The 12,178-nt window shown below is 50.0% G+C and overlaps 1 protein-coding gene across 2 annotated transcripts in view; it reads left to right on the top strand.

The window, feature by feature from the left end:
- PPP1R16B (protein phosphatase 1 regulatory subunit 16B) overlaps window positions 1-10,586 on the top strand; it is a 101,131-nt gene extending 90,545 nt beyond the window's left edge. For both annotated transcript variants that reach the window (XM_040447066.1, XM_040447067.1), the window contains one exon: window positions 5,739-10,586. In XM_040447066.1, coding sequence (XP_040303000.1) covers window positions 5,739-6,248 — 510 coding nt within the window. In that variant the 3' untranslated portion in view covers window positions 6,249-10,586. The remainder of the gene's footprint in view (window positions 1-5,738) is intronic.
- Window positions 10,587-12,178: the final 1,592 nt, after the last annotated feature.

Below are 12,178 nucleotides of genomic sequence, written 5' to 3'. Positions count from 1 at the left end.
GGAGACACAGAATCAGAAGCAGGCTCCAGGCTCTGAGCTGTCAGCACAGAACCCGACGCGGGGCTCGAACTCACGGACCGCGAGATCATGACCTGAGCCAAAGTCGGACACTCAACCGACTGAGCCACCCAGATGCCGCAGTACACAAATCTTAAATGGATTTTTCAATGGACTTTTATAAATGTGTACCCTCAGGCGAATGCATAGAACATTTCGATCACCCCCAGGAAGTTTCCATGTTCTCTTCCAGTGGTCCTTCCTCCCCACCTCCCCAAAGAGAGACACTACTTAACTTGGAACAGTAGAGGTTAGTTTTGTGTCCACATCTGCATACGAATGGATCCAGGTAGTAGGTGGTCTTTTTTTTTTTTTTTTCCTTTTTTTTTTTCAACGTTTATTTTTGGGACAGAGAGAGACAGAGCATGAACGGGGGAGGGGTAGAGAGAGAGGGAGACACAGAATCGGAAACAGGCTCCAGGCTCCGAGCCATGAGCCCAGAGCCTGATGCGGGGCTCAAACTCCCGGACCGCGAGATCGTGACCTGGCTGAAGTCGGACGCTTAACCGACTGCGCCACCCAGGCGCCCCAGTAGGTGGTCTTTTGTATCTGACTTCATTCTTGACTATGAGACTCGTCCATGTACAGGCACGTAGCAGCAGAGTTCATTCGTTTTCATTGCTCTGGAAAGTTCTGTCGTTTAGCTAGGCTACGACGCACGTGTCCATTCTCCTGCTGGTGGAGGATCAGGTTGTTCCTGCTTTGGGTTGTTTCAAGTGTGGGGCTATTTTGAATAAAGCTGCTCAAAACATTCTCATCCATGTCTTTTGGTGGGCATCAGCACTATTTTCTGTAGGCTCTATACCCAGAAATGCAGGATGAGTCATGGGGAGGCTACGCAAGATACCGCCAAGCACTTTGCCAGAGTGATAATACCCATCTACTCTCCCAACAGTGCTCAAGAAACGTGAGAGCTTCTTGCCAATCCTTGGTGTACTCATTCCTTTCCATCCGAGCCATCCTGGTGGGGTTACTGTGGTAGCTCGCATTTTATTTTATTTTATTTTATTTTATTTTATTTTATTTTATTTTATTTCATTTATTTTATTTCATTTCATTTCATTTTATTATTTTCTATTTTAGTTATTTCATTTCATTTCATTTTTAAATGTTTATTTTGAGAGAGAGAGAGAGAGAGAGACAGAGAGTGGGGGAGGGACAGAGGGAGACAGAGAGAGAATCCCAAACAGTCTCCACTCTGTCAGTGCAGGGCCTGATGTGGGGCTTGAACTCACGAACCAGGGGATCATGACCTGGGCCGAAATCAAGGGTTGGACACTTGACCGACTGAGCCACCCAGGCGTCCCTTGCATTTTAAATTGGTATTTGCCTGATGGTGGTTGGTGGTGAACACATTTTCATGTGCTTCTTGGCCGTCTGGTTATCTTTTTTTTGTGCCACGTCTGTTCTTCTGCCCCTTTTTGTTGGGCTGCTTATCTTTTCCTTATTGATGGGTGGGAGAGAGACCAAGATTCTTAAATCCTCATGGAAGCAGCTCCTCCTTCACACCTACTGTGTTTGTTCAGCTCTCCCAGGCCAGGGACTCTGCCACAAGTGCTCAGTTGGCGTGGAGCCGTGTAAATCATTAGCCCTGCAGGGAATTAGGGTGGGAGGGGGGTGGCCCGAGTCTGTTGATAATTTCTACGGCGTCCTCGTCAGACTGCAGTTTATTTAGGGGTTTGTTGAAGGCAAAAAGAATGGGCCATTTTGCCTCTGGGGCTGGGGTTTCAGGCCTGGGGAGAGATGGCAGCTTGAATTTTTGTATTTGTTTTCTTTACTTCCAGAATGGTCCTGGAAAGAGACCATTCTGAAGATGGCTGTCTTCCCGCCAGTTGCCCAGCCATCCAGCGTCAAAGGGCAGCTGTCAGGGTCCAGGGCCCCAGGTATCAGTCCCAGCCCCCGGGGTAAACCAAGGAGATCGCAGGGCACAGCTACAAAGCCCACAGCCCCTTCCTTTTTCTTACCTCCCCCTTTCAAGGCTGTAGGTACTGACAGGGCTGCGATGGTCTCTAAGACAGACATTCTCCAAGTGTGGCCCCTGGACCAGCAGCAGCGGCATCACCTGGGAACTTGTTGGAAATACAGATTCCCAGGGGCGCCTGGGTGGTTCAGTCAGTTAAGCATCTGACTTCGGCTCAGGTCACCATCTTGCAGTCTGTGAACTCGAGCCCCACGTCGGGCTCTGTGCTGACAGCTCAGAGCCTGGAGCCTGCTTCACATTCTGTGTCTCCCTCTCTCTCTGCACCTCCTCAGCTCGTGTTCTGTTTGTATCTCTCTCAAAAAATAAATAAACATTAAAAAAAAATTTAGAAATGCAAATTCTCTGGCCTCGCCCCAGAGGTACTGAATCATAAACACTGGGCTCTGGGTTTAACTAGCAATGTGTGTTTTCACCAGGCGTCCAGGGGATTCTGGGGCACACTAGAGTTTGAGGACCATGCATCTGGGGGGGAGTATTTGCTCAGCTTGACCCGCAAGTCAGGTTTCTGCCAAGACTCTATCCGGTTAACCCCCAGGGCTGGCTTTGGCACACGCTTTTGGCAGAGCTGAATCCCTGGAACTCAGGAGTGATGGGACAATCCCGTCTCTTAACCAGTAGTTCACAAACTTAACTGTACGAGAAAATCACCTGGGGCGGTGTTTTTGGGTTTGTTTTCAAAAAATTCTGATGTCTAGGTTGCAACCCAGACAAATGAAATCTGAATATTTGGGACTGGTGTCCGGGCATTGTATTGATGTATTTAAAAATTTTTTTAATGTTTATTTATTATTGAGAGACCCAGAGAGGGACAGAGCATGGGCATGGGAGGGGCAGAGACAGGAGAAGACACAGAATCTGAAGTAGGCTCCAGGCTCTGAGCTGTCAGCACAGAACCCCACGTGGGGCTCGACCTCACAAACTGCGAGATCCTGAACTGAGCTGAAGTCGGACGCTCAACTGACTGAGCCACCCTGGCGCCCCTGTACTGATGTATTTAAAAAGAAACTAATAGACTTGATTTTTTGGAGCAGTTGTAGCTTATAGAAAACATATGTAGAAAGTACATAAAGTTTCCACACACACCCCTCATCATGTCCCCCGATATCCACTGGTATTAACATCTTATATTAGTGTGGTAGTTACGTTATCATTGATGAGCCAATATGGATATATGATGATTAGCTGAAGTCTATTGCTTATGTTAGGGTTTACTCTGGATGTTGTACATTCTGTGGATTTTGACAAATGTGTAATGTCACATATCCATCGTTAAACTTTTATACAGAATACTTTCACTGCCCTAAAAATCCCTGGTGTACCTGTTCATCCCTCCCCAACCCCCTGGCGACCACTGATCTTTTTACCATCTCCGTGGTTTTGCCTTTTCCAGAATGTCATCAAGTTGGAATCACACTATGTAGCCTTTTCAGGTTGGCATGGATATGTGTTTTTAACTCCTCAGGTGATGCCATTGTGCATCTGGGTTTTAGATCCCTGCTACTCAAAGCGTCAGTCTGGAATTTTCTTAGAAAAATGCTGAAATTCAAGTCCCAACCCGGATCTGGTGACTCAGCATGTGCATTTTAACAAGAGCCCCAGGTGACTCATATGCACATGAAGTTAGAGAAGCACTTATTTAGACAATGAAGAATGGTCTTTTTCCAGGACCATTCCGGAAGCAAAGAAAATAGATCCAAAATTCAAGCTGCCAAAAAAAAAAAAAAAAAAAAGTCTCAAATGTGGCTTCAGTCTGCCTGTGTAGCTCGGAAGGAGCCGTTAAAAACAAAAAGAATATACACACATACATGGAAGCTGACTATAGAAAGGGCCCCTCCCCTTACCATGATTTAACCCAATTGTATATTTCTTGGAGGTCTTTCCAAGAAATGGAAATTCTTGGAATCACAAGTCAGCGCATGAAGATTGCCTTCATTCTTTTTATCAGATGCGGAACGTTCCAGCACAACTACTTGCCATAATTTCCCCACTGCCTAATGGTGACTTCCAGGCTTTTCTCCCCTAAGGGAGCATACATCTGTGAAATGAAGTCCTAGAAATGAGCTTGTTGGTGTAGAGTATGCATTTTTCCTTAAAAACCAATTTTTTTTGGTGGGGTGCATGTGTGGGGGGGTGATGTGATATTATCCCCCAAAGAGGTGTGGTGGCAGAGTTTATATACCTGCCAGTTTTCCCACACTCTTGCCGACCCTGAGGCACAACAGAGTTTTAAAATATTTGTTGGGGCGCCTGGGTGGCTCAGTCGGTTAAGCATCCGACTTCAGCTCAGGTCACGATCTCGCGGTCTGTGAGTTCGAGTCCCGCGTCAGGCTCTGGGCTGATGGCTCCGAGCCTGGAGCCTGCTTCCGATTCTGTGTCTCCCTCTCTCTCTGCCCCTCCCCCATTCATGCTCTGTCTCTCTCTGTCTCAAAAATAAATAAACGTTAAAAAAAATTAAAAAAAAATATTTGTTAATGTGATAGGTAAAAATATTCTGTTGCTTTTATTTTTATGTCATTAGTTGTTAGTGAGACTGAATATTGTCTCCTGTGTTTATATGCTATGAATATTATTATTATTATTGTTGGGAGCTGCACATTAGTGTCCTTTGTTGTTGTTTTTCTGTTGGGTAATTGGCCTTATATATTTTTTTTTTCAATTTTTAAAGTTTTTAAAAGTTTTTATTTATTTTGAGAGAGAGATAGACAGCAAGTGGGGAGGGTCATTGAGAGAGAGAGAGAGAGAGAGGAGGCAGAATCCCAAGCAGGCTCTGCCCTGACAGCAGATGCAAGGCTTGAACTCACAAACTATGAGATCATGACCTGAGCCGGAATCAAGAGTCGGACGCTTAACCGGCGGAGCCACCCAGGTGCCCCTGGGTAGTTGGGCTTTTTAAAATGGACTTTTAAGAGCTCTTATTTATTTGGGAAATTAGTCCCTTTTCTGTCATATGCATTGCAAATATTTTTATGTGCCTTTTGACTTTATTTATGGTGAGTTTTGCTCTGCTTTTTTTGTCACCAAATACAGCCACCTTTTAGTTTCTAGTTTATAGGCAGCAGCTTCTTTCAAAGCTCTCGTTGTCCGGGGGTTTCTGGGTTAGCATTTCTGCTGTTTGGAGTGGATATTTGCTGGGAATACAGAAGGAAGATGACAAGTGGCCAAAAACTCAGCTAGAAATGGCTTACACAAAACAAGAATTTATCGGCTCGTGTCACCGCAAAGTCTGGGGCCGACTGGACACTGGGGCTCAAGGTGCACCCCTTCAGCCTCCCTTTATGTCAGCGGCACTGTCGAGTGGACCCTTTGACATGCCGTCTCCCCCAGGCCCCCAGCTTCCATCACTGTGGCCACCCTCGAGTTCTGCATAAACAGAACTTCTGTTTCCCACTTGTTCTGGCACAGATCCCAGGGATGAGTTTTGTGCAACCAGTTTCAGCCAAGAACCAATTCCTGCAGTGAGTCTGCCGACTGGCCATGCCTGGGGTCATGGTCCAGTCCTCACGGCAAGGATGGGGATTGTCCAGCTCTGTCAAAACGCATAGATCGGCGAGTCCCCTGAAGCAGAACGGAGGTCCTGTGAGCTCGGTTGGGAGCATGGAGCGAGGACAGGTCCAGGCAATAAGGCCCTCAGCAGAGGTGCAAGCAGGGAGTGGGTTTGGATCCTCTACCCGGCTGGTAACGTTGTCCTTCTCCCCCTCAGAACCCCCGGCTGGAGAAGCCCGTGCTGCTCTCCGAGTTTTCTACCAAGATCCCACGAAGTGAAATGGACGGGCCTGTTGAGAATGGCCTCCGGGCTCCAGTCAGCACCTACCAGTATGCACTGTCCAACGGGGATGTCTGGAAAGTGCACGAGGTGCCTGACTACAACATGGCCTATGGCAGCCCCGGCGTGGCCGATGCCTCCTCGCCCTGGAGTGGCTACAAGGAACAGAGTCCCCAGACGCTTCTGGAGCTGAAGCGGCAGCGGGCCGCGGCCAAGCTGCTCAGCCACCCCTTCCTGAGCACTCACCTGGGCAGCAGCATGGGCAGGACGGGCGAGAGGAGCAGCGAAGGCAAGGCCCCCTTGATCGGAGGCAGAACTTCACCCTACAGCAGCAATGGAACCTCGGTATATTACACGGTCACCAGCGGAGATCCCCCGCTCTTGAAGTTCAAGGCCCCCATGGAGGAGATGGAGGAGAAGGTCCACGGCTGCTGCCGCATCTCCTAGTCTCTGTGTGACGGAGGAGAGAGATGCTTCGGGGAGGGGTCTCTGGAATCCACTCACCCGGCAGCCCTGGCTGGGGAGACATCAGAGGGCAGCTTGCGGGGAGGTGGGCTTTGCTTTCCAGAGCTGAGCCCACCTCTCACCCAGCGGCCCATAGCATCACCACTTCCCACGGCTCTGCTTCCGCTGCATTGTCTGCCGTCAGAAACAAGGCCCCATCGTGGCTTCCTGACTCACCCCGCTGTCAGATTTTGGGGGGGGCGCTGGGATTCCATTCCAGTTCTGTTGTCGGTTAAGGCTTCTCTGGACCGGGACTCGCATATCCCATATCGGTGCGCACGTGCACGCGCGCGCGCACACACACACACACACACACACACACACACACGCTCAACCCTGTGTAGGAATGACACAGCTGGGCTCATGGGAAGCAGGTGGGACTGAGAATTTGTGGGTTCTTCCCAAGAGGATTGAGGCTAAGACTCCCGTTTCATCACCACTGCCAACGTGGCTTTAGTAGGGGAGGGGGGCTGCGAAGCTGAGACCCATGGTCCTGCCCAGGGTCACGTGGCGGGGGGGGGGGCGGCGGCTGGGCTACCATCCACATCTAGCAGGAGAGGAGGGACACTCTTTGTTCAGAGGAAGCTCTGAACCCATGTGGGGTCAATGAGACGGGCAATGGCCTTCTCCCCACAGCCTTGCGCATGCCGGAGGCCAGCTGTGTGACCACCCAGAGGCCGAGGTAGAAAACCAGGCTAATGCCTGGGATATTCCATGCCTGGGATAATCCAAATCCTATTTTACTTTTGGACGGAAGTGTCAAAAATTGGAGGCGAGGGGGAATAAGGTTAGTGTTTCCGAAAGTGCGTTGGATAAAAGGATTCTTTTAGGCTGTAAAACTATAGGTGGGAGAGAACTGAATTTGCTTTCTTGCTTTCTTTCGTGGATAGCATCATGCTCACTGGGTTTTACTGACTGGTGTTGGAAGAATGAAGCTAAGTGAGGAGCTTCGGTTGCAAGGGCTTTCCAGGGCGAGGAGTGAGTTTGTGTTGTTAATTTCTACAACCCTCTCTGGTGACCTGAGGGAGCCCAGTGCCCTGGCCAGTCTTTGTGAATATCCAGGTGATTTCGGTCCAGCCTCTGTCAGCCAGACTCCCTCAGGCTGAGTGAGCCATCGGAGTGAACAGTGAGAAACTGCTGGGAGCCCCCACCCCTCCCGGGGTAAATGCCCAGGACCCCCCGCCCAGATTTGCCTTTTCTGAAATGCTCGTTGAGACAAGTTTTCCAGTTGGCCCTTGTGAGGTCCTGCTTGGCCCAGGGTCTCCCAGCCTGCTCTCGTGGGAGTGGTGACACCCCAGGGCTGCAAATCCAAGGCGCCCATGGCCAACACCCTGCATTGCATTCAGGACAGCGGTGATGGGGCTAGAGAGGGGCCTCACTGCAGCCCAACAGTCTCAAAGCCCTGATCTCCCTGATGCTGGGGAGGGAAAACCAAGCTGCCCACCGTCTCTCGACTGCATTTTCTCAAGAGCCCCTTTGAAATTGCTGCCCACGAGTTGGGTACTGTTCACAGGCTCAGCCAAAACCTACTGGTGTACTTCATAAGCCGCAGGTTTGTTCCCTGCTCTGTGCGCCTTTTATTTATCCTACAACTACCTCCTTAGAGCTCTGAAGGGGCTCCCTAGGTCCAAATTCTGGGATTTGGGGGACAAATCTGGGTTCCCTTTAAACTTCTTTCTGAGCCTGTGAGAAATTCTCCCTGAGGGGCCCCTGGGCCAGGGAGCTGGGGCTGGAGGAGCCCCCCTGTGCCACAATTCCAGTAAGGGGGTCTGCTGTTTATCAGCCCCAGTCCCCACTGTGGCCTCCATGGCCCCATAGCCCTGGATCCCAGGGGCCTGGCTGATGCTTTTCCAGGAGCAGGGCAGCTGGACCAGAGAGCAGAGGGCTCAGTGGAGTCACTGTGCACCTGGTGGCTCCTGGGAGCAGGGAGGGTCACAGCAGCAGGCCAGCCCCACCCCAAGTCCAGGACAGATCCAGTGGAGGGTGGAGGGGCAGCTCAGGAGACTGCAGGCAGGGATGTGTGATGCCTCCTGTGCCCCTGGCCTCTGCGGCAGTCTCTCTCTCCGTCACGTCAGCCCATGGCTGGAGCGGGGCAAGAATGATCAGAACACACATACCTTTGACTCTAAAACAGTGTTCAGATTAGACTGACCCTGAACTCCTTTTGAGCCAACTTAAGCTGCAAGCAGAAGAATGCCAAGGGAAGCCACACCCTCCCAGGAGAGGGCTGTGCAGGTTTTCGGATCTGCTGGCTCAGGGGCCAGAGACTGAAGGCGTTCGTTGCCCACTCCGAGCCCTTCTGGCCACTCCCTCTTTCCCCTCACTTCCTGCCTCCTGGGCCACTCATCTCCCAGCTGGAAAGAAGGCCGGGAATCCCAGCTGATTCCCCGACAGCAGCCAAGCGCAGCCTCATGGGCATTTTAGCTCTTGTTTTCAGTCCGGGTAAGCCGTTCCTTACTAGGGCTTCGAGTACCTGGGAACTCAACCTACGGGTCTCCGTGGTGTTGAGGGACAAGGCGGGGTCAGGGTCATTCATTTATTCGCTCATGTCGTTTATTGAGTAGCTGAGACAATACCAGGCACTAGGTTAGGCTCTGGGGGTAAAGGAGGAGCAAGACAAGGCGAGGAGACTTCGTTTTACAGTTTTTCTCCCTTGACGACCAGCATCTGATACCTTGAGGTCTCAGGAGCCCCTCTGAAGTTCACCTGAGACAGAGGGACAGCATCCTGCTATAGCTTCACCTTGGTTTCCAGCTCTGGAGTCTCTAGAGTGGGAAACCCATCAGCAGCCAAACTGCCGTCCTGGCCATCCCCGGATAACATTTGCCACTAAACGCAGATGCTGGCTCTTGAGTTCCATGGAGACAGCATTCCAAGTCTGTCTGGGACTTTCAGGGAGAGCTGCCTTCAGGCCAGCATCTTTGGGGCATCGTAGACTGGCAGATTTGAGGTCAGTATGTGGAAGAACAGAGAGTCTGGAATTTGCTGCTGCTTGCACCTCGGGTTCTGAAACTCACTGTCTCTTGCTCCTTTGTGCTCCTTTGTTATGGAGTCCCCCTGCCCCACCAATGGATAATGGGAGGTGAGGAACTTCTCCTTTAACACTGAAGCCTTTCCTCATGCATCTGCCTCCTCCTGGCAGGTGTGGATCAAGGAGCGGGGAGAACGCTAGCAAGGTATACCAGATGCTCAGCTCACTCCGGAGTCCCAGGTCCGGTGGTAGTTCCTGGCTGATTACAGGAGGCTACTCACAAATCACATGCCACGTGGCTCACTGTGAGCTCTGGCCTTTGCTCCCACCCTGTGCCCCCGGACCACTGAAGACTGTGGCTGTCACCAGATAGTTCCTGGCCAGGAGCTCAGGGAAGTGGAGTAAACCTTAGACCCAGGTTCAGGATGTAATTCTCCACCAAATATGCAGCTGCGATTGAACTCCTCCACACTGTTGGATCAGGGTCAGTGGGCTTAGGAAAGCAAACAAGGGGGTAACCCTGTTCTACACCGCCATGGTTTGCTGGCTCTGTAATAACGAGACCGTTTTTGGCAATTGGTACCAGATACCTTTTGGTGTTGAGCTCTCTCCCCCACTTGCCTTCCCAGAGTAGGTTTTACTGGGGCACTTTCCAGAAGGGCAGTTTTTACAAGATGCTCAGAGGGACTGCATTTAACTCTTGCTATTGTAGCCTGGGGACAGCCTCCGCCATCCCAGTGCATGTAAGAGCGAAGGGTCATGCGGTCAGTGGTTGACTCTCCAGAAGTGACCCCCTTTGCTAGAAGCTGTAGACCTCTCCTTGATAGGAGTCTCTTGTTGGCCAGTTGGCCAGAGGGCCTGCTTCCCATGAACATTGCAAGTGCCACAGTGCGGGGCCTGGCTCTGTGCACCGAGGAAAAGTCTGCAGACACCCAGCCCTCCGCAATAATTCACCAGACCAGAAGCCACTGATGTACAGAGAACACTGAAGAAAAATGTATTTTATGTGAAAAAACGTTAAAACTCTGTATACTGTATCAGCAGCTTTGTGTAAAAAATGGCAATCAAGAGAGTCTAATATATTTAAAACTTTTTTAAAAAAAAAATCCTCGCGGATCTTTGATATTGTATTGAAGTAACTTCCGGGTAGCTCCTCGCCACGTGGCAGTGGTGGGCCTCGATCCAAGACCGTGGCTCGACCACACCCCAAAGGGGCGTGACCCTGGGGTTGCTTCCAGCTGCCAAGGCCTGTGACAGAATTCACTGTTGAGAGTTTTTAATTAAGATTATTAAAATTCCTTTTAATAACACCTGCTAGTGTGGCTGTGGTCATTGCAGCGAGCTCACTTGAATTATGCTGAGTTGAATTCACAAAGAGATGATCTCTGGGATGGAGGGCAGGGGAGGGCTCCTGGTCCCCGTCCCCATGACAGAAGGCTCTCCTGGAAGGTCCCTAAAGCAGAGGGAGCTCTGAGGGCTCAGACACGGAGTAGATGTCTTTCTAGATTGGGGGATGGTGAAATCCAATGCATCGGGGGATGGTGAAATCCAAAGAAGGGTGGTTGGGAATGACCTTCACTTTGTCAAATGTTCCCTTTGGAATAACATGGAACCCTGTAATAACTCATAAGTATATGAGGTTTTTTTCCCCCCTACTTTCAAAGGTTTATCTGGTAACATGTATAAATAACGGGGCTGCCCTTCTAGTTTTGGAGTGCACCGGCCGACCTGCCTTACCGTCTTTCCCCCCTCCACCCTGGTCCTTCTACTGGTAAAATACTCTATACTACTTTACATTACTACAACACGACAGCAGGGGAGACCCTGGTTATTCTCACTTTTTATTTCCAGCAATAGGGGCATTGACAAGCTATGTGGCTGCACAGCCCCAGACTGTGGTCCTTATCTTTGTCATAAGCAGAAGTTTGTTGGTGTCTTGAAAGAGGGTAGAGAACCGTGCTCTCTTGGATCCTCCTGGGTCGCATTTATGAAGAAGCACTTTACAGTTGTGTATTTACTTTCTCATTTACACAAAGAAAATGTGGCCTGAGAGCTGACTATTGGATTTAGTGCTGTGGAGCTCCTCATGACCTTGACAAGAGGTTTTGGTTGAGCAGGGGAGGCACAGCCCCTTCGACTAGTTCAAGAAAGAATGGGAGGAAGACTGGAGACAGCAAGTAGAGACAACTGATTTCAGGTTTTATGCTATAAAAATAAGCAGAGAAATGGAGAGGAAACTCTAGAGGAAGGTCAAGAGAAGGTTGATTGAAGATGAAAAATACTCCAATATCAGTATGCTGAGAGGAATGAAGCAGTAAAAGAAGGGAAACTGATGATCCGGGAAAGAGCATTGCTGTAGGGATATAGGTTAGTAGCAGAGGGGCTGGAAGCTAATGCCCCAATGGAAGGATTGGTGTTAGGCTCAGGGACAGTTCATTGGTAGTAACAGAAGGCCCAGTAAGTGGGCGGAGATGTAGATGGGTAGGTAGATGTGGTGGCAGCATGTGGAAGAAGTTCTCTCTGGTTGCTTCTATTTTCTCAGTGAAATACGAAGCAAACGCTAAGAGTAAGAACGAAAGGAAAAGGTAGGGTGACTGAGGGAAATGTAGGCTAGCAGTCAATCTTAAGGATCCACTTGAGACTGTGAATTTGAGGCACAGACAGCTTGGTTGCGTAGTCTTTCCCCCAGGACCGTAGGGGCTGCCCAGGTGCGGGGGAAAGTAGGTGAAGAGTGGGGTTTAACCAGGTTTGGGATTTTGCCAGGACAATAACTTGATGGGCCGAGAAAAGGAAAAGCTACCTGAAGGTGTAATCAAAGCCAGTATTTTTTGAACGGATTTACGAATGATTTAAATGCAGGGGATTACGGAGACAGGACTGGTCAGTCACGCCCAAGCCCGGC

The sequence above is a fragment of the Herpailurus yagouaroundi genome, unplaced genomic scaffold, assembly GCF_014898765.1.
Source record: "Herpailurus yagouaroundi ecotype Mexico unplaced genomic scaffold, PumYag 196, whole genome shotgun sequence".
NCBI classification, from domain to species: domain Eukaryota; kingdom Metazoa; phylum Chordata; class Mammalia; order Carnivora; family Felidae; genus Herpailurus; species Herpailurus yagouaroundi.
The sequence above is the reverse complement of the archived record's forward strand: the minus strand, read 5'-3'. Positions and strand labels throughout refer to the sequence as shown.